The sequence below is a fragment of the Ammospiza caudacuta genome, chromosome 3 (genome assembly GCF_027887145.1).
Source record: "Ammospiza caudacuta isolate bAmmCau1 chromosome 3, bAmmCau1.pri, whole genome shotgun sequence".
Taxonomy (NCBI): Eukaryota; Metazoa; Chordata; class Aves; order Passeriformes; family Passerellidae; genus Ammospiza; species Ammospiza caudacuta.
The window spans coordinates 34,384,200-34,406,182 of NC_080595.1; the positions used below are offsets into that span (position 1 = coordinate 34,384,200).

The 21,983-nt window shown below is 45.5% G+C and overlaps 1 protein-coding gene across 1 annotated transcript in view; it reads left to right on the forward strand.

Moving 5' to 3' along the window:
• MDGA1 (MAM domain containing glycosylphosphatidylinositol anchor 1) overlaps window positions 1-21,983 on the forward strand; it is a 139,772-nt gene that overhangs the window by 65,120 nt on the left and 52,669 nt on the right. Inside the window, exon 9 of the mRNA XM_058802526.1 lies at window positions 2,109-2,402. Within this exon, the coding sequence (XP_058658509.1) occupies window positions 2,109-2,402 (294 nt within the window). The remainder of the gene's footprint in view (window positions 1-2,108; window positions 2,403-21,983) is intronic.

Here is a 21,983-nt window from a genome sequence, read left to right on the forward strand (position 1 = left end):
TCCCAAACTTGTATGGCTGATACCACCTGGAACAGTTCTTTTTGCCCAAGATCACTAGATGGCAGAGTGCAGTTGTGTTTAACGCTGCAAGGGTGGGAGGCTGTGAAGAGCTGGGACACCCGGGATGATTCCACCAAGAGGCTTGGCAGTGTCTGACAGTGCAGGTGTTGGTCCAAGCACCAGCCAGTTGCTGTCTTAAAGAAGTGTCTGAGGTGATGGGTTGCCCTGTGCGTGTCTGGAGGAGAGTGAGTCCCATATGCCCATGTGGATGCTGCCAATGAGGAAGGGAAGGAGGGTGGCCTGGGGCATTTTGAAGCCTCTCTTTGGCAGTCTGGGCCAGCAGGACTGCTTTGTGTCCCAGGGAATGAAAACAGCCATCCCTGCTGGAGCAGCCCTCCATGCAGCAGCCAGGGCTGTCCAACATGCAACATCCCCATAATCAGCAACAAGCCACCTCCAGCATGTGATTCCCAATATGTGATTCCCACATAAAACACCTTGCTCCACAAGATGAGCAAGAGGACAGCAGCAGTGGCTCCATGTTTCCCCACTGAGCAAAGCCTGAGCTCATCAAAGTGGCTGCCTCCACCGAGCAGCTCCAAGGTGATAGTTTTAATTAAAAAAAAATCTTCAAATGCAATTTACAACTTTACCTGTGGAGAAAATTGCTGCTCACCAGGTGAGCAGCTGCTGGCAGCGTTAGCTCTGAGAGTGCTGCTGTCCTTTCACACCGTACAGGACAGGGTGTGATGAGATTCCCCAGCCCACGGGAGACCTGCAAATTGAAAATGTGCCCTCCGTGTTGCATAGGGAGGTCATTGCAGAGGGAGATTAGGCTGGATCCATCCTAAATTTGTTCATAAAGAGCTGCAGGCTGCAACATGTACAATTACCATAGCACACTCTCCTTTGCTGGAGCTGAATTGAGCTAATGTTGGTCAGACCAGCTTGTTACAGCTTCTGTAGTCCTGTACTTTGATTTAAATGGAAACGAAGTACATGGCCCTTGCAGTTATGGAAGTGTCAATCCAAATGTTGCCACTGTCAGCAGGAAGGGCTGAAAAAGGAGCTTTCAGAAAAGATTGTGACCATATTTACCTCAGCTGAACTGTTGACTCTGAAGTCTAGCTCAAATAAATTGTCAATATTACGTGTGGTTTAGCACAAAAAACCCCTTCCTGGGTTCTTGGTGGAATTGGGGATGTGAACAGCCAACCTCCTCCCACTGACATCTCTGTACCCTGTATTCAATGGATTTCTTTTAAGCTTTGTTTATCAGCAAAGTTTTGGTTGTCAGTTGATGGCTGGATATTTCTTTTGAGTGTTACTGTGCCTCCAACTCTAGCCTCAGCTCGGCAGCAATTCTGCTGGGTGAGCTCTTCCCAACCTCGAAAGGATGCCAGGAGTGATTGTTGCTGGGACACATCTCTCCCTCAGATGAACCAGAGGTCTATTGGTGTGAGAATTTCACAGTGCATTCACCAATAAAAACAAAATAAATAATAAAAGTAAAATATGCAATAAAAGTAAAATAAGCAAAGACGCTTGAAAAGAGCTGATTCCTTGCTATGGTTTAGGAACAAACAGGGATCTTGGACCTCTGAGAAGGCTGGAGATGGGATCTACAAGTACTTATCCCTAAAGTCTTGGTTTTGGTCTGACCTGGATAAGGTGTCTAGATACCTTGGCAGATATGACTTCTATTTTTGGCCAAAAGACTGCAGTTCCACTTGAGAAATTCACTGACCAGAAATTGAGAAATGGATCAAAGAGGCTTTTGCCTTTGTGTTCCTTGATGCTATCCCTGCAGCTGGATAGCATTTTGCAAATGGAGGGATGGGAGCCTGGAGTCTGCCCCAATACAACTGGCCCTTGGCAGTGATATTGGGGGACACTGCTGGAAAGGCTGAATCCTCCTTGGTGCCCTGAAGCTCCAGACCCTGCAGGATAACTTGCATGGACAGTGTGTTCATAGAAGGGCTGCAGTGTGTCGAGCGGAAACCTTTGGGATTCAAGGCTGTTGCTGTGATTTCATCAGAAGCATCTCAAGACTATTCCTTCCTTGCTGAAGATGCAGTGTAAAATGATTCCCTTCTTGTCTCTCTTAGTGCCACCAACAATAAGTGTCCCCAAGGGTCAGTCTGCCGTCACTGTGCGGGAAGGCTCCAGGGCCGAGCTGCAGTGCGAGGTTCGAGGAAAGCCCAAGCCACCCATCCTCTGGTCCCGGGTGGACAAGGAAACCCCCATGCCTTCAGGGACAATGACAATGGAGACCTACGATGGGAAGCTGCACCTGGAGAGCGTGAGCCGAGAAATGAGCGGGACCTATAAGTGTCAGACAGCCAGGTACAATGGATTTAACATCAGACCCCGGGAAGCCCTGGTGCAGCTCAACGTGCAGTGTGAGTACAGCCATGCAGCGCCGGAGTGCCTGCCTGAATGCCTGTGTACACAAAAGCCTGGGGGCTAGACAGGGTTGACCTTTCTTACTGGGCTGAGCAGACACATCTCTTTTGTCTGGGGACCTTTGAACAGTTTATATTTAATTGGTCAGGCTACGTGAGGCTAAGGGCAGGGTGCCATATGGCAAGCATGTTGCAAGTGGAAGGGAGAGGTGTTGTGTGTATTTGTGTACAAGGGTTTCTATTTCCATGTCAGGGGATGAGTGCATCTTTACCAGGTGTGTTTATGTGCATTAAATGTGTGTAAAATACCTTCAGGATATGTTAGTAAGTTTGTAAAGTCAAGAACTCAAAAGGTGGAAAATGAATGTTATTTAGATCATTTCCACACCACAACGCTTTCTTCAACTTAGTTACCCCTGGATATGCCTGAATCATTTTGCCTGAAAAGCAGGGATAGGTGACAGGGAATCTGTACTCCCAAATGGTTTTCATACAGCCAGGCTGTGAGTAACAGGAAGCTGATACTTAGCAGGTGTGGGGGGTGATTTTGGCTATGGGTGGTTCTCCCAGTCCCACTTAAATGCAGTATCTGTACACAGAGGTGAACATGGAGGGCGGCACACTGCATTGGGTGACATCTCCATCCTTTCCCTGCAGTGGATTCTCCCTCCAGAGAAGTGAGAGCCTGCTCAGCTCCCTCAGCTGTTGAGGTGTGTTTTGACATGCAGCAGTCTGTGCTCTCTCTCTTACAAGACTTGAAATTAGACTGGGGGAAGGCAGCCAGATAAAATGCCTTGGCTCTCCCTGCAGATCTTGTCCCATTAGTGCAGTGTGATTGCTGAGCACTGGCAGAGTGCTGTGAGCAGCACAGATCTGGCAGGTGTGGGGCGGGCGGGGAACAGGTTAATTTACACCTGGGCATGCTGCCTGTGAGCTGTGAGTGACAAGCCTCCAGACACAGCACAGCAGCACTCATTAGACATGCTGCCACACTTCTCCCAGCTTCGCTCCCCAGGAATAAGAGAAGTGAGACCGGAGCAGACAACCTGGCTGAAGCCAACCAGACAAACTGCTCACAGATATGAGCTGCTGGGAGCACAGCAATATCAGAGGTGTGTGAAATCCTGCAAGCACTTTGGGTATTTGAAGAGCCCCTTTCAAAATTATCTCTGTCTATTCAGGAGCCTTGCAGGTTTAGATTACAGGATGAGATAGGGAAATGCGTGAATGCTGGTAAGTACATGTGGAGAAGCTTCCCTTGAGCAGGGTGAAAATGGGAGTCTTGGTTTGAGCTGCTGAGGAAGACAGCCTGGTTCAATCATACGGGACTTGGAAGGACATGGCAGGGAAGGTGACTCTTGGTCACACCAAGAGACAGTGACAGATACAGCAAAATTTCACTTGGGAGCCAAGAACCATCAGACTGGCTGGTGTCCCTGATTTGGTGTTGCTGTTTGAAAGCTGTGTGGACCTCGCTTGACCCTCCCTGCCCCTGCAGAGGGAGCAGCAGTGCTGAGCTTGGGATGAATTCACTCATACTGGGTGGTCTGGAGGGGGATCACAGACCTGAATCTTGGGCTGAAGGGACAGGACATGATTCCCCAGATGAGAAAGATGGTAGGTGCAAGCCAGAAGCTATCTGGGGTGGGGACTATGATGTGACCCTCAAGAAAGCAAAGATGCAATGAACTTCTGTGTAAAAGGTAGCTGAACACGCTTTTCCTATACCTCATCCCATGGCCAAGCAACACTTTATTGTGATTTTGTCCCAGTAATGGTCATATAGTCCACATGCCAGCCCACTCAAACAGCCCCCTTCCCTTGTCAATCTGTTATGTGTACCTTAGTGGAAGCTGGGTGCATACTGAGTGTTTGTACACCTGAGCTATCTCCTCCTGCCTGGAAAACATGGAAAGACTTCATGTTGGCACCACTTGTTCTGTGCCTCAGCAGGCAGCTTTGGTTTCAGTGCTGTCGATTGCTCCTTGCATTAGTATGAAAATGGAAGAAACCAAGAAAATAGGGCAAGAATTGCCCTCATCCCTTTTACACCTCCTCCCTTTCCCTTCACGCATAAAGCAGACCCAGAAAAAACACAGTCCCTGTTTATCCCTGTCCTCCTTGTCCATGCTGCTGGAGGATGTGGGTGCAGCAGGGGCTGCTGTGCTTAATTGAAACACAGCTTTCCAGCGTGGGCAGCTCATTAGTTCGGCGGCTGGCTCTGGAATTCTCATCTTGCTGGAAATGGGGATCGTGTGGCTCCGGCCGCCTCGGTGATGAGCGCTTCTCCCGCCCGGCGCCGGCGGCGCATCCCTGCGGAGGGGCGCGCCCCGCGGGGCCGCGCGTGTGCGCGCATCAGCCCGCGCGTGTGCGCGCATCAGCCCGCGCGTGTGCGCGCATCAGCCCGCCCGTGTGCGCGCATCAGCCCGCGCGTGTGCGCGCATCAGCCCGCCCGTGTGCGCGGCCGCGGGAGCGCGCGGGGAGCCGCGCGGGAGTCGGGCTGCTCCTCTGATCTGCTCCAGAGCCAAAGTTGCAAAATCAATACAGCAGATCTGATTAGATGTCAGAACCGGTTTCTGTGTTTCCCTTCTCCCTTGGTTTTCTCCCTTCATCCTCATGCATATGGTGCTCTGTTGTAACAAGCTAGTGCAGAAATAGGTTCTCCCGACTGCACTGCAATTGTGGAAGGAGAATAAGAAGACAAAAAGAAAAAGTCAGCTGTCAAAAAAAGGTGTTTGGACTTTTTAGTATTTTGTTTTGTATTTAGAAAGCAGAAAAAGTTGCTTTTCTTTTTGTACTTAGAAAGCAGAAGAAATTGCTTTTCTGTTAGCTTATGAGCTGAAATTGTCTATCATCAGCTCTCTGACAGGATGGATGATCTGTTCCCTGGAATTCTTGGTCCGTAGTGTAGAGCTTTGAAAGATTAATAAGTTTATGAAAGTCTGTGCAGCTGTATATGTCTGTGTTTAAGATGAAGAAATGTTGTATAATGGTTATAGTGAGAGACTGAGCTTGTCAGAACTCCTGGGAATCTACACTTGGATTGGCAATGTCTTGTCATTTTTTCCTGTACCTTCAAAACAGGAATAAAATTGACCCATCTAATCAAAGATTTGTGGAACAAATAATAAACATAGCACTTCAAAGTCTTGAAATAAAAATATTAATGGAGTGGGGGAGTGCTGTTAATAATATCAATGCTATCATTGATACTGTTATCAAGGGGTTTTTTCAGGACCAGGTACTTGCAGAGAATCCCATCAGAAAAATTAATCCTCTGCAGAGGTGTGTTTAAAATCTGGGCTGGGCCACCCTGTGTGGGGGAACTAGTCCAAGGCTGTGAAACACACACTGGGCTTGAAAATGTGCAGCAGTCTGGGTTTTGGAACTCAGTAGTGTCATTTGAGCTGCTGTGTATGAGAAGAGGAAAGAAAGCAGGCATGTGTGGATCAGTGTAAAGGATGCTACTTAGATATTAATTTAGCAAGTATGTAACGAAAAACTGGAAGATGTGTATTAGCCGTGTAACCTAAAAGGCTGCTCAAAGCAGTATTTGCAGGAATTACAAAGGTTGGCAGTGACTTTAAGCTCTGACTGTTGCTAGAGGCAGCCCTTGAGATGACTGTCTTACAAATGGTGAATATGACATTTGCTCTGTTAAGAGTCTCATAAAACAGTATGGTGAAAATTGCAATCTTACTACATTTTCCTGCTCGAGTAATATCATGTCATCTCTGATGCTTTGCCAGTCCTGGACAACATCTCATAAACCACTGCACAGCTCCATCCAAGTCCAGCTCAGCCCTGCACTCCTCATCCCACCTGATCCTCAATACATCTATTCCCATATTTTCCTGCAGATGAGTTTATTCTCCTTCACAGCACTCACTACGTGCTGTCTCAGGGCCACACTTGACATCTGAATGGCTTCTCCCTCTTTAGATAACCATCAAAGCCTGGCAGAGGAGCACCTGTGTCCTCTGTTGAGTTGTTAATTACTTCACCAAGTTCTGAAGATGAGATGAGCAGATTTTTGCTGCTGCCATTTTTGTCTTTTGCAGAGATCTTGGTGTCTCTGAGTGTCCAATGAAAGAATAGTAGGAGGAAAGGGCAATAGTTATATGGGACTGACTTTGTTTTTAGTAGTCAAGCCTGAAAGTTGGCCCTGTTTCCCATGTTGGGATCACACAGCAGGTGAAATCTTCGCAGGAAGAAAGACTAGAAAAGGAATTCACCTGAGTAGTTCCTTCTCTGCAATAACATGGCCTGTGAATTTACCTCTTCTGGATCTAAAGTAATAGCCCACAGTCATCTGTGACTGATCTCCAAAGGATTACACTTACTGCCATTTAGATAAAGTTCTGCCACATTAGGCAGCAGGTGGGTTATTGTGCTTTATCTTCAAAGCATAGTGAATGTTAGGTGTAATCAGGAGAGCGGATTGGCATTCCCTTTGGAGGGACGGGTATGAGGACTTCAGGATCCATTTACAGTCCTAGACACAGGCACTGCTATAGGGCTGGTGGCTGGCAGGTCTGGCTCTGCCCTGACCTGGAGGACTGCCAGAACACGTCCTGCTGGGGCATCTGTTGCCACTGTCACTTTAACTAATGTTCGGGTGGGCACAGATATGTTTTCCTATTCAAGCTCACACACTGGCAAATGTTATTCCTGGTCACACACTGTTGACTCATTTCTCTTTAAAATCCTGCTGAAGCCATCGGCTGTACATCAGGCAGGCGATAGTCAGCATCAATTCCCCGTGTTATCTGTGTAGCAAACACAGGAGTGGGGAGCAGGGGAGGGGGGATACTGTAAATAAGTAAGAAACATTGCTGGCTCCATGCAACTGGAAATGGAAATGCATTAAACTGTTTCGATCAGCTGTTGGAGCCATAGCTCAATGTCAGTGCTTCTTGCTGGGCCCCTGCCCCCTCCTGAAATATAAGCTTGGATATTAACTGCTCTCTTAAAAGTGCTCTTGAGACGTGTTTTGAGCATGGAGATGTTTTTGCAGAGTGGCTAAGACAGAGCTTTTGGCTGCTAAGAGCTCCCTGCAGCTCTCCCTGCTATGAAGGGAGTCTAAGAGAAATGAGGCTGTCAGGGGCCAGAGCTGACCCCTCCATCTGTGGCTGAGCTGGCTTATCTGTCCTGCTGCTTGGCCATGTGAGCTGCACTGTGGAGCCATCTGCTAAGAATTTTAGACCTGGTTGGTTTAATTTCTGAGTGTATTTATTTATAGTGATGGCTTTGTTTTTCTTTATTGTTTTCATTAGTGAAATTCATCCTGATACCCTGCCCCAAGACAAGGAGCACAGTTCAGGAGCTAACTTGGGGGGCAGAAGATGCTTTTTCTGCTCTTATAGAGAGTGGAGCTTTCCTGCTCTTTCATTCATGTTTCATTATTGCCGTTCTCCATGGTACACGTGTTGCTGGCAAGAGAGGGGAACCTCAGGCTCTCCTGCCAGCTACACCTCTGGTGTGTTCTGGATCATTTTACACCATCAAAGGCTTAAGAATGAACTGATGCTCTGGGGCAAGTGTGTCTGTATTCAATGGCAAAGGAAAGCTGTGCCTTCTGCAAGTTCAGTGTTTGCAACCTTAGAGACTTTAATTGGTAGAAAGAATAAAATAACTCATAGCAATGGGCATGATATTGAACCACCAGTCTGAACAAAGCCTGACCTGGTAGTTAGGTTTCACTTTGATGGAAATCTTCCCCACTTTTCCCCAAATAAGAGGTTTATGTGACTGAACTGAAAGTACACATGTAATTTCTGCATTTCTCTCAATACACAGCACCCCTCTGCTCCCCTTTTTAAGAGCAGAGGATTTCATTCCTGATTGTCAACACACTTTTTTCCTGCAGTGTCTTGTTTGGGATTAAGCTCCTTAGAGCTCGTGTTGGTGCACGCAGCCCTGTCCTGGGTGATATGGCATTAGGATTGCTCTCTCTGCTTCCCAGTGCCCAGGCTGCTAACAACTAGAGTTGTCAGTCTCAGGACAGGCTGAAGTTTTACTCTGTCATGACTGTAAACCCAAATGGCCACAGTTCAGAACAAAGTAATAATCACAGACACTTACAGCTGGCCTCAGATTTGTCATAACAATTACCATGTATTGGTCCTGGGGCCTGATAGATGGAGTCTGTGACAGTCCTCACATCAGTTTAGGACTGGGTCCTCACATGGGGTTGTACCAAAAGTTACTGTGAGGGACTTATTGGTCCTGCCCTCCTGCCAGCCTTGTGGCTTTAAGTCTGGCAGGCTAAGGATGCTTAGCTAAAGCCTTCTTCTTTGCAACACCTTTATGTTCATACAGCAAAGCCCCAGGACTCCCAGTGCTGGGGTTTTTTTTGTAGCATTTGTTATATCCAGCTTAAAAAAAACCTAACAACAAACAACCCATATTTCACAGGGTAAAGCAGTTGTATGAGTTTTGGCTGGTCTGAATTTTTGTCATCAGTGTTTAACAGTTGGGTCTTACCCTGCAAGAGCTGTGGTCTCTTCTCTGCTTGCTGCCTTGTGGGGATGGTTCCCATGTGCTGCCACTCACTCGGATTTCTTGGGAAGGGAAACCTCTCTTGTGCCCTGAGAGCTTTCCTGATTTACCTCTTTGATTGAAATTGGTCTGACAGGGCATGTCTGCACCCTGTGGTGGCCAGGAGATACAAGAGACTTGAGACATAAAGCAAACAGCCCAGATGGCAGGGGGATTTCGGAGGCCGTGGAGCAGATTTTGCAAAGCTGGCATGTCCAGTCTGTGGCACCACACATCAGATGCAATGTGCAGTGAGGCCTCCTCGCTGTGCCCTGCGTAAAACACCATGAAAGGAGAGAGGAAAATCCCCAGATATGCACGTCAGGAAGGTGAGAGCCTGCCTTAAAGCTGGAACCTGGGTCTGCTGTGTGAGACTGCAGCCCACCTGCGCTGCCATTCAGCTTCTGTGCAGCTCATTGCTCATTTCTCAGCACCTCTGTGGTTGCAATAATAGGCTGAATAAAAGCTTGTGTGAGAGCTCGTTGCCTAGAGAGATGAATTTGTTTGTTCAGAAGAGAACTGGTTTAAATCGGTTAATCCATTTCTCAGATATTGTTGGGAGAAACAAATACAGTTCCATAATCTGCCATTATCCTGGGTTTTGGCCAGACTCTGCAGGAAGAGCAACTTTATTGAGAGAGACACATTCACACTGTACAGTTTTGTCAGGAAGGGAGAGACAAGAGCTGTATAGACGCAGTGGATGGCAGACAGTCTTGGTCATCTCTCTGTAAATGTTTGCTCACCTGTGGCCCTCTCAGGGCTGGATACCAAATCTCATACTGTTCTAATGCAGACATTCCTTCTAAGGTTTTCCTGCCATGGCAGCTATTTTCCCTGTAGGACCTAGGTATATATCAACTTGTTGGGATAAGAAACAGCTCCAGAATCCTCTCAAATGCTTTGTGCTGAGCATCCTGCATGTTTGGGCTGTGCATGTGATTCTCTTTAAGTCACAGGAGCATACTGCTGCCAGAGGACTGTCAGACACTTTCCCAGTGCCTCCCATCTTGCCATTCTGAGGAAACTGCTTTGCTTTTGAGTCCTGTTGCTGTCTAGGCTTAGACCATGGGTAAAACCACCTGTATCAAAGTTCTCCAAAGTGCAATACAGCTGATGATTCCCAGATTGCATCAAGATAGCCTAGCTGGAGGGAGAGGTTGTCCTGGCTCTGCTTCTGTTTGCACAGAGATGTAACAAACACTGTGAGTATTTTTGCCATATGCTTATCTCCAGTCACTAGGTCAGACACAGTGAGTCTGACACTGCAGCTCTGTTGTTTTCTCTTTGGGCCCATGCAGCACCACTAAAGGTCCAGGAGACATGGGAACTTGTCCAAGGCAGAGAAAGCTTTGTGGATCCTGGAATGTGGGGTTATGGGATGTTCTCTGCTAAGGATGATAAATAGGACTGGTATCTGAGTTCGTGGGGAATCTCTTATGGATGGAAGGAAGATCCAAAACCAAAAAAGGTAAAACATGTGGATTGAGGTAGGAAAAATTTAGTGATTGAAATAAAGTATTATATTAGTAGTAATGATAGTAATGTAAAGGGGAGAGAGATGGAAAAAAAAAAGTAGTAAAGCTCAAGAAAAATAAGTGAAACACAGTACAGTTACTTACAGCTCACTGACCAATGCCCAGCCCATCCCCAAGCAACAATTGGTGCCTCTCAGCCATCTCCCCCCAGCTTATATACTGGCCATGACATTCCTTTGGAACATTCCTTTGGTTTGTTCAGGTCAGCTGTCCTGGCCATACTCCCTCCCAGCTCCTGATGCACCTGCTCACTGGCAGAGCATGAGACAATGAAAAGTACACGAGTTAAAGTGCTGCTTACCAACAACCAAGACATCAGTGCATAATCAAAATTATTCTCGTCCTAAGTACATCACTGTACCTAAATCAAAACCAGAGCACCATACCAGCTACTATGAAGAAAATTAACTCTGTGCCAGCTGAAACAAGGATGCACTGGCTTTCAGCAGTCATGGGGCAAGGGAAGTGGAAGATGGAGCAAATTAGAAACCTGCTGTCAGCTCTCATGTTTTGAGCCAGGGGTCACAGGACAGGAAAAGAGGAAATGGCTTGTCCCTATCAAATTCTGCCTCTTGGTGGTGGAAAGAGAAAGAAGTCATGGACCAGAACTCATTAGGAGAACCAGGAAGTCACCAAGCAAACAAAAATTGTGATTCATTTTCTCATGAAATGAAGCTCTCAGCCTCTGCACAAGGGCCTGAGGCACAGAGAAGTGAAAACAGCTGTCCACACCTGCATAGCAGCATGGGCCATCAGACCTGACACAGGAGCTGTGCCAGGGGAGCAGAGGTCCTTTTCCTCCAGCCTCTTTTCCAGAGAGAGCTATGTGGTGCTATGGCATTGTGCCTGTGCCTTTCCTTGCCTATCAGGATTTTTGGGCTGTAAATGTAGCATGTAGCACCCATGACCGTGCAGGAGCACAATCCCAAGCTACTTTTCACCTGCTCTCTGGGTTCTGGCATTGGAACAGAGCTATTTCCTCAAGCCCAGGAGGACTAGAGGATTGTGGCAGGCATGTGGAAGTAATGAACAGAATAATGGTGCCACTTTTGAGAGGATTTATGCAGGGAAGCCCCTGAGACATTCCTGATATAAACAAAAGCCCCAGTAGAAAGCTGTACATCCTGGATGTGTTCTGAATTAGCTGTGACCATCCTGACCCCAAGCTCTGAAACAGCACTAATTACATTCACCCCATAGGGAAACTGTTTAAATGAGAATTAAATTTCAGAGATGCTCAGGCATCTCTACATCCCAGTGAGTCTCCCTGTTTCCAGTTCTGTGCTAGGTTGCTTTACAGGGAGGCTGAGGGCTCTGTTTCTAGCAAGGTCAGAGAATTTTTTGGAGCTTTCTGTGGAGCTGCTCAGTGACCAGTTTTGGGCTTTTCTATTTGGGCCAGTTTCTGAGCAAGAAACTGTTTTTCTTTGAAGCCAGGAAATAGTGTTTTCTCAATGAGCAGAAATCATATTTCCAACATTCACCCCTTTCACCCTATTTCACTTCATATAGTTCCTGATTTCCATTCTCCCCTGCATCTCTATTGCAAACACAAATAAGCACAAGTGTGCACACACTCCTTCCCTTTGTCAGCTATTACTTCTGATTCAAATATAATTGGCCTCCATTACTGGGGGTAGAACAGTTGGTTTTCTTTCATGACCCCAGTTGGTTTTCTTTCATGAACAGTTGGTTTTCTTTCATGAACCTGCAAATCCATCATTGGTCCCAGGAATTGACAGACATGCCTACATTTCCTATTTGAATGCCTACCTGTTGCATTTTGTTTCATTTTGTAGTCCTTGTTTCTAGGGTCACATGTGGTCACAGGACACCGTGGAAATTTTTGTTGCTGTTTGATTGGGAGGAAGCTGACTTCTGAGACTGCTCACTTAGAATCATAAGATTGGAAAAGACCTTCAAGATCACCTCTGGGCTAATACCACCATGGCCACTAAACCATATCACAAAGTGCCACATCCACTTATTTCTGGACTACTTTTAGGGATGGTGAATCCACCACTTCTTTGGGTAGCCTATTCCAATCTTGACCACCCTTTAGGTGAAAAATTTTTTCCTAATACACAACCCAAACCTCCCCTGACACAACTTGAGGCTGTTTCATCTTCTTGCTGTTTCTGTCACTTCATGCCTGGAAGAAAAGACTGGCCCTCATCTTGCCACAGCCTCCTTTCAGATAATTGTAGGGCAATAGGATCTCCCCTGAGCCTTCTTTTATTCAGATGGGACAACCACAGCTCCCTCAGTCACTCCTTGTGGGATTTATGTTCTGGACCTTTCACTAGCTCTGTTGCCCTTTTTGGGCACACTCAATGTCTTTCCTGTAGTGAGGGGCCCAGACCTGAGACTGGATTCAAGGTGAGGCCTCACCAGTGCCGAGTTCAGGGGGACAATCCCTGCCCTGGTCCTGCTGGCCACACCACTGCTGGTACAGGCCAGGATGCCACCGGCCTCCTTGGCCCCCTGGGCACACTCTGGCCCATGTTCAGCTGCTGTAAACCAGCACTCCCAGGTCCTTTTCTGCTGGGCAGCTTCGCAGCCACTCTGCCCCAGCCTGCAGTGCTGCAAGGGGCTGCTGTGACCCAAGGGCAGGACCCGGAATTCACTTTGTTGACCCTCCTACAGTTGGTCTCAGCCCATTGATCCAGGCTGTCCAGATCCCTCTGCAGGGCTTTCCTATGCTCCAGCAGATTGATACCCCAACCCAAACTGGTGTGTCTGCAAACTGACTGCAATCTGACAATTTCAGATAATTGATAAAGATTAAACAGAGCTGTCTTTGATGCTGAGCACTGGGGAGCACCACTTGTGACTGGGATTTTTTGATTCCTGGAAATGCAGGGTTTCCAGCCCCAGTATCCCTGGACCTGTAGGCATTTTTTTTCCCTGAACCCTACCACTAATTGCAGCTTTGGACAGAGCCTGAGGCCCCCAGTACCATGGGTGGCACAGATTAAGAAAGATGTGGAGAGATCAATGTTGGTGCAGTGTTGTGGTGTACTTGGCATGCCTTTTCCAGTCCCAGTACCCCTGCAGCTGTAGCCTTCACAGCTCCCTGTACTCTAAACCTACTGCTAGACTGAAATGGCAATTTGGGATTGAGATTGAGATTGAGATCTCAAATTCTACAGGTAGTCCAGATTGAAAGGAGGTGGAAAGAAAAATAAGATCCTTGATCTATTGTGACCTGCTCTCACAGGCGATGAAACCAGTGCTGCAAATCTCATGCAAATATGCTACAACTTTGGGGCAAATTCAGCCAAGCATTTCTCAGGAGGAATTGTTGGGAGTGCCAGAACCAATAGAGGTTCCCAGCAGTGGCTGTGCTTGAGGTCAAGAGAACAATGAGTGACAGTAGCATTTGCACTGAACAGGGATTTTCCTTAGGAAGTGCTGATTGCAAGGAGATACTCTGCTGTCCTAATCACAAGCTAGAACACAGTATCTAATAACTGAATGCAATATAGATGAGCTTAATAGCACTGAGTCTGCTGGGATTTTCTGAGCAGTTCATTATTTATGCATAATACAGGCCCTTCAGCCAACATTCTGGCATGCTGTAAAACAGAGAAATGGGGCTTGAGGGAAAGTGAGCAGCCCTCCATCTAAGGTGGTTGCTGGAGAGACTGTAGTAGATCTAAAGGGACAAGAAAATGGCAGCAGTTGGCTCAACCAGAGGAAAACAGAGCAACTCAAAATAGGGTTTTGTGATTTGGAAATCTTTCTTTTCCCCTTTGGCTGCTAGTAATGAGGCTCTGCAAAAGTCCAAACTTATGCATGGAAGTAGGTAAGTTTTCATACTGATTCACTTTCTAGGAACCATCTTACACATATAAATGAAAAAATGCAAATGAAACTATTTTAAAGAAAGGAAGAAAAAGTTGGGTTTTGTGTTGGGATTTTTTTTGTTTATTTTTTTTTAAAACCCTTTAGGGAAACTTATGTTCTCCAATCTGCTTATCCAAAAAGCCGTGACTCCAGCTTCCCAATCACTATGAGAAAACAAGAGCTCTTTGAATCTCTTTCTTACCATTTTGTGCTGTTTGTCTGGACAGGAGACTTATTTATATGCCAAGCAAAGTCCCTATCACTGATGGAGCTGAGGAACAAGGAGAGTTTACCTTTGTGCATCTAAACTTGGATTATTTGTACATTTTCAGTGCAACATCTCCTCACACCCTGAAGTGACAGAGAATTCAGTGTGTTGCTCAGTAAGTTGTTACAGTGTTTTTTTACTCTTGTGGCTCTGTTGTCATCGCTTAATCTAAGCTTGTCTCATTTCAGTTTCCAGCTACAAGCTCTTTTTATGCCTTTGTCTTCTCACATAACAAGCTATTTGTTATCAGCAGTCTCTTCCTCATGTAGTCTCAGACACCAGAACAAGTAATCTCTTAGTCTTTTCAGTATGCAATCCAGAAAGAATCTCTTTAGCTATTCACCACAAGGCATGTTTTCCAGCCTTATATTTATTTTTATAGCCCTCTTCTCATTTTTTCTCAACATCATTCCGTCAGCATGGCCACATGTATTAAACAGGCTTTCAGAAATTATCTCACCAGTGCAGATGTGATGCCCATCTCACAATATATTTAGTGAGCTTTGGCTTAATCATCCAAGGATTTGGACATCTTTGGACCACAGAATTAAGCTGAAAGCTGATGTTAATGGGTTACGTTAACTCAGGCTCCTCTGAGTTCTTTCCTTGCAAGAGTGACACATTCTTTCCTCAACAGTTTTCTTTCAAGAACCTTTACATTATGACCTTTAAAGGTCCCTACCACCCCAAATATTCTATGGTTCTGCCAATATCCAGGACAAATCGAATGAAGTTCCCAAAAGACTACTCCATCAGGCAAGCCAAGTTGTCCTGTAAGAGGTACTTCTTTATCTTTTACTGCTACGTGTTTTGTATCTTGTAGAAATGTTGGTTCTTGTATTGACACAGGAGCTTAGGGATGGTGATTGTCACTTATCGCTGCCTTTGTGTGGGAGGGAAGGAAGCACAGCCCAAGCCACATGCCACAAATGTGCCAAAGTGTGCACCCAGCCACACCAGCTGCTAACAGATGTGAGGTCATTCAAAAACTAAAGGTGGTCATGTCTGATGTTGGCTACACAACCTGAACAGGGTTCTTTATAATTGATAATACTTTAGCTTTGCCAAGCTGCTCTCTGGATCTCTGACCTTGATGGAGATGTGAAACAGCATCAGTTTAAGAGGTTTGTGTGGGTTCTTTCTAGACATGTCTTCCTAGAATAGGCGTTCCCTCTCACTAGAGAGATCCCAGTGGTGCATGTAGCCATTTAAAATTTCTTTTTGAACTCTTCCAGTTAATGTGTTTTTAATCTGCTTAATGTGGGCTGCATTTGAGTAGTATTACATCTTCAATTAGTCTGTCATGTGGAAGCAAGCCAGGTTCTTTCCAAAGCCTGAGGATGTTATGACAAGATAGTTACTTTTCTTGTTGCTTTCTCAAACACTACCCGGTTTGTCTGCCAAGGACCCATAAAACCATATTAATCATCATTCATTTTTAGCTCGGAAGGTTGCATCCCACATTCATCTTCCATGAGTTTTTTTATGGAATCAGTGAGGAATAAAAAGGTTTATTGCTGTTTGTTCTGAGGTTTCGTCTGCTTAGGTTGACCCAATGATTTGGTCCACTCCATAGACAGTGCTTGCATGGAGGGTACAGAATAATTTTATCTCCTCTGGTGTTCACAAGGTGCTGTCACAAACTTCCCCTCAATGGTCCAGCTGGACAAAATTTTCCCTTTTCTGCAGAAAAGATCCCTTTTCTACCGAAAGTACATCTTTTACTACTTTCTGTGTCATTTTTAAGATTTTTATGATCCTTTGTTAGTCTACCATTTTTGTACTGATGAATTCAGATCAGGGTACATAGACCTAGCCAGAGTCTTAAAAACAGACTTAGGCTGTCTTTCCTACTTCTCTGGCTTGTATCACAGATTTAGCCACAAGTATTTCCAGATTTAAGTCCACGCATGTTCTTTCCAAAACTGTATGCAGAATTATATTTAAGTCCTGCCTACTACAGTGGGATGTCTCAGCAAATGTTGCTGAAGCTGGTTTAAAATGTCCTTTTTACCTGGGATAGCTGATTCTGGGAGGCATTATTATTTATTACAGAGAGGGTAGAAGGAGCAGGATGCTGTGCTGCAGTGTGTGCTGGTGCAACCCCTCAGAATGATGATTGCTGGTGGATTGACTCAGGCCAGGATCCACTTTCAGATCTTGATGCAGTGAGTCAGAATGAGGAAGGTAACAGCCTTAACTTTTGTGTCTCAAGAGTCTTGAGAATGAGAATAATGAAAACTAATGGAACCTATTTCAGATCTTTATGTGTTGGACCAAAATCCAAGAATTGGAAGAAGAAATAGGTTGTCCTTCCCACTCGTCCTGTATTTCACCTTGGCTGGAGCTGAAGCTCTCCTTGGCCAACACAAAGAAGTGAATGTAGGAGATAGGCCTACATTCCAGGGATGCTGCTCATCCAAAGAGTTCTGCTGTACTGGCCCAGTTTGAGGTCAGCCATAGAAAATCAAATGTCAGATCAGATTTATCCTGTGAATGAGACTGTTAATAAACTTTGCTCTCCTGATCCAAGTCCAGAGGAGATGGGACAGAGCCGATAGCCAGATGGGGAGGTTGAGGAGCAGGCTGCTGTCCTTGAATGGTTGCCAGCTCTCTCACTGGCCTCCTTTCTGTGCCTTCTGCTGCAGAAGAGACCCCAAGCCCTGAAAAGGGATTCCTGGGAGCCCACAGCACCTGTGAGTTCAGAAGTGAAAGTGGTCTCCCTCATGCAGGGACAGACAGGGGCTACAGGGCTGCACCTGCTTCAGCAGCAGGGCTGGTGTGCCTTGGGAAACATGGAGCCAGCATCAAGAGCAAACAGAGAGTTCCCAATGCAGGAGTAAGTCCTTTACAGCTTGAGTCCATATAGTTCTCTGAGGTGGGTGATATTACCCATTCCTGAAGAAATGGGACTGCCAGATCCTCTGCTGCCTCCAAAGGCAGGTAGCATCTTTTGGAATAAAGTACAGGGAGATGACTCTCTGTAACCAACAATCTGTTGAAGGTATATTCATGAAAAACTATGATAGTACTAATAGGACAGATAAAGTATTTTTTTAGTAATTAATTAATAGAGGAGGAGTTGGGCAAAGGTCCTTATGGATGTCACACCTTTTAAATGTGTGCAGGTGATGGTGTGAAGGATGGAGGGGAAAAACAGGATGTACAGATGGCAGAGATTGTGTCGGTTTGGCAGCTGGCTTTTTGAAGTCAGTCACCATTCTGAAAGACCTCAGCCATTTCATCTGAAGACCTCCTGAACCCATCCTCATTTTTCCATCCTTTGCCCGTGATTGATTTTATCTACCTTGATTCATCCGAAAATGATGATGACAATGATGAAGCGGTAACCATCCAGAGAATGACAGTAAAAATGCTTACAGTAAAAAACGTTCTTGCCTCTCCTTTCTCTTTGCTATATATACTGATCCCCTGTTTTTAAATTGCATGCATTTCTTGAGTTCCTGTATGCACTGCCCCCCTTGTTACATTAATTCTTATGGGAAAAATTGCTTTGATATCTGTTGACCTCAGCTGTTTCATCTATGAGCCTGAGTGTTTGCCATAAATCTTTTAGTTTGAGCATCCTTTCAGCCTCTTTCTGAACAGTTACGTTTTAATTGTCGTCATCTTCCTCAGATGAATCAAGACCAATCAAGGGTGAAGGATGGAAAGGTGGGGTAATGATGGCAGTTTGTAGAGCAGGATATTAAACAACTGGCAGCAGAACTCTGAGGTAGCAGATAGAGAAGTGATGGAGAACTGAGCATTGCTCTACACAGAATTCTTCATCCTTGGTCCAAATTCCCCACTAGGCCTGAAGGAGAAGCTGAGGAACAGCCTGTTTTGTGTGGGGAAGCTTGTCTTCTTTCCACTCTGTAGATAAATGGTGAACCCCTGTATTAAGTCTTCCTGGTCCTTTTTGTTTATTACTGTGAACAAAGATTTCAAAGTAAACATATTAAGGAGTGCTGGTTAGTATTTGATTATGTTAATTGCTTTGGATGGCCTTCCTTCCCCTACTAGGCTCTTTCTGACTTGGATCTCTTCCCTTTCTAGCTCTGGTCCCACCTCACCAACATTAAAGTAGGTCTGATTTCTTAATGAATGTTTCTGATTCTGACTGTGCTGCCTCTCACTTTGCCTGCCTGTTTGGAAAGCAGCTGTGGAGGGATTGTCTTGTGGTCTCAATTTAAGTTTTCAAACTGAAAACAGAAGGTGAGGTAATGCTGTGGTCCAGCTGTGAGCAGAAGACTCTCATGCCCTGCAGCCCTGACAATAACTGCATTTCTAAGGCAGGGGCTCTTCTCTATTTTGACAGGATTGCAGTCCTCAGAGGTACTTTTCTCCTGCAGCCTCCCTGCTTTTAAATTTCAGTTCTTTTATTAAAGGGGTATAAATATATGGAAGTAATTGAATTGTTATGGCAGCTGGCAATGGAACAGGAGCTATTGGATTGATGCTTGGAGTCAGCAGTCACCTCTGCCCAGTTGCTGCTCTGGTTGGGGGTGCTCTCGCCTCCAGGAGACAAGGGGGAATTCGGACAATTCCTTGTAGGAGGCAGCTGCATTCTCTGGACAGGAGCCCCAGTGGTGGCACTAATTGGACGTTTCCTGGAGTCCAGAGATTTCTCAGTGTGTTTGCTATGGGGAATGTGCAGGCTGGTGCCTGTTTTCCTGCCCAGGTGAGCTCTGCTGTGACACGCAGCACTTGGAGCACAGGAGGTGTCTCCTGTCAAAGAGCAGGATACACTGCCTGGGTTTCAGGTATGTGTTAGACTCAGCTTACTGATCAGCTTGTCAAACAAGGGGCACTGGGAGTTTGTGAGAGGTTCATGGGGAAGGGGGGCACTGGCCACATCAATGCATTTCCTTCACTCTGCATTCATCGCACCTAGCAGAGCTGGGAGGGCTGGCATCACCTTAAGCTCCCTGTGCATGTGCAGGACAGAGGCTCGTATGCCAGCTAGGAATTCCTGCCATCTGAGTCATCCTCTGGAGATGTCACTCTCACTTAACAGCCTTGGAAGAAGGTAGCATTCCTAAGATGAGTGTTTCAATGAATTAAAATGTGATAAATTTGGGCTTTAAAGTCCTGCTTCAGCTAGCACCAGCTTTGCTGTCAAACTTGGGGAGGGGAGGTTATCAGTCCTTTCCCAGTTGTTCCAAATCTTTCTCAGGAATGTGGAGGGCCTGTACTAGGATGATGAACTTCATAGATTAGCTGTTTTCCCTCTGTTTTCCCTTCTTTACACCCTGGGGATAGTACAGAGTTGATTACTAGGACATGAAAACATCTATGGGGAGGACTTGCAGTAGGCTTAAACTGCAGCAAGGGAATTAGGTTACATGGTAAGAAAAATTACTGATAAACTCTGAAGTAAGAGGAAAGATGTGGATTCTTTGCTTTGGAAAAATCTCATTTATTCTTTTTTGTGGGGTTGGTTTTGGGTTTTTATTCTTTTCCTTAGTTTGCACTGGCAATGAGTTGCTTTATTCCCAGAACTGCCCAGCTGAGTAGCTCACCTATGAATTATTGAATAGTAAGATAACTGTTTCTCTGCCAAAAGTTAATGCATATAGGATGCTTTTGGGCAAAGAATATCATTGGTTGGCTGTTAGTGAATGTTTGCATCTAAACTATTTATACACTGTTGGGAGTGGCGTGTCACTGCCAGCCCGATTTGTTAAACAGAGGCATTTAATAACAGATGCATGGGTATGAGGTGACACCTTGTTATCTTGTGGAAGACTTGCAGAACCTGAGTGAAGCATTGGTGGTCTGGCACTGCTACACATGGGAGGGCTCTCCTCTTGTGGGTATGTGTGCGGGCAGGAGAATGAAGGCTGGGCAGATCCACACTGGCTGTCATGTTGCTTCACCATGTTATAATTATCAAACTTGGTTGTGAGCTAGAGAAAATATTTTCATGGTAATCTGTGGAAAAAAAAAAAAATCTAAGTTTGGGGTTATGCCATTGGTCTAGCAGTACTTTGGGGTATTAGTTTTGAAATGTTCACTCTCATCCTCTGTATTTCTCCAGTGAACAGCTTGGCTGGTTGGGTGGTGTATGGGTGGGGGAAGGCTTAGCAGCATGCAGTTCTCATATAAATGTGCATGTGTTTTCTGTCCATGCAGCATCTTTTTCTACTTATCTTTTTCAGTTAGGGAAGTGCACTGTTTTACAATGAGACACTGGAAGGTAAGTGAGGCATGGGAATGGGGTGGCTTTACACTGCAGAAGAATACTTGTCTTTGTAGCATCTTGTTAGTGTGAATTAATTGGGCAGTGAGTCTGCGTGGCATTCCAGCATGTCTGGGACAGATCTTTTTTTGAGGAGGCCTATCTGTGAGGCTAAAGGTCTGGAAATTCCCACCCAGGATGGACTTTCTTCAAAGCACTCTGTAAAGCAAGCAAGGGGTCTCATGTATTAACCAGCATAGTTCATCAAGCAGAAGAGGAAATCCTTTAGTAAATCCCTCTTTATTAATAGGTGAAGACTATTTGAGCTAATTGGATTGGAAAGTTCAGGGAAGAGGAAAGCAGAAAAGCTGGTAGTGAATACATTTCATTTGCTCTTTTAAGAGCAGTCAACTAGCACAGAACTAAGCATTCTCTGAGCCCTGCCTCTTCAGACCCTGCACTCACTTGTCTAGCAGAAAATTCACTCAAACAAATTTGTTTTCTTTGAAATAACAATATTTGCAACTTGGCTTTCAAGCACTATGCAAAATCCACATGTTTTATCTCTTCATGCATGGAGAGACTGAAGTGCAAAGGCAAAAGCCATATAAGATAAAAGAATGAGATTTGGCTTTTAGCTGAAACAGGTTGAGCAAGCCTTCCTGTATCTCCCTTCTTCTAACTACTCAATTATATATTAAACAAGCATATGAGACTGGGCTTGTAAATATGGGTTGGATATTTGTCTCCACATGGAAAACTGTTGGTGCCTAATGTGTGTTCCTAGGGTATGGGGTGTAGGTGCAGTTGCAAGGAACAGAATTGCTCAGTTGTGATTTCCCAGCCCTGTGACAATAAAAGAGCTTCCCTTTTGTTCAAGTAGAGAGTTCTGGTCTCTCCTAGAGTTGAAACCATGGAATTTTCTTCCTGCTGGGAGAAAAGGGTTGCAGCATCTTTGCTGTCTGTGATATCTTTCTTGCCCCAGGTTATGGATTGGGGGTTGGAAAAGGGAAGCATCCTTTGCTGAGGTTGCTTTGGTTGCCTAGAGAAGATTAAGGAAGACTGCATCCAGCAGTCTGCAAAAGGATACGTATAAGAAATTAAATGGATGCTGGATAGACTCATATAGGTCTCAAAAGGTCCAAATAGCTGCCTGTGCTGATTTGCTGTCCAGAGAAAAACGACTCCCTGTTGTCATTAGC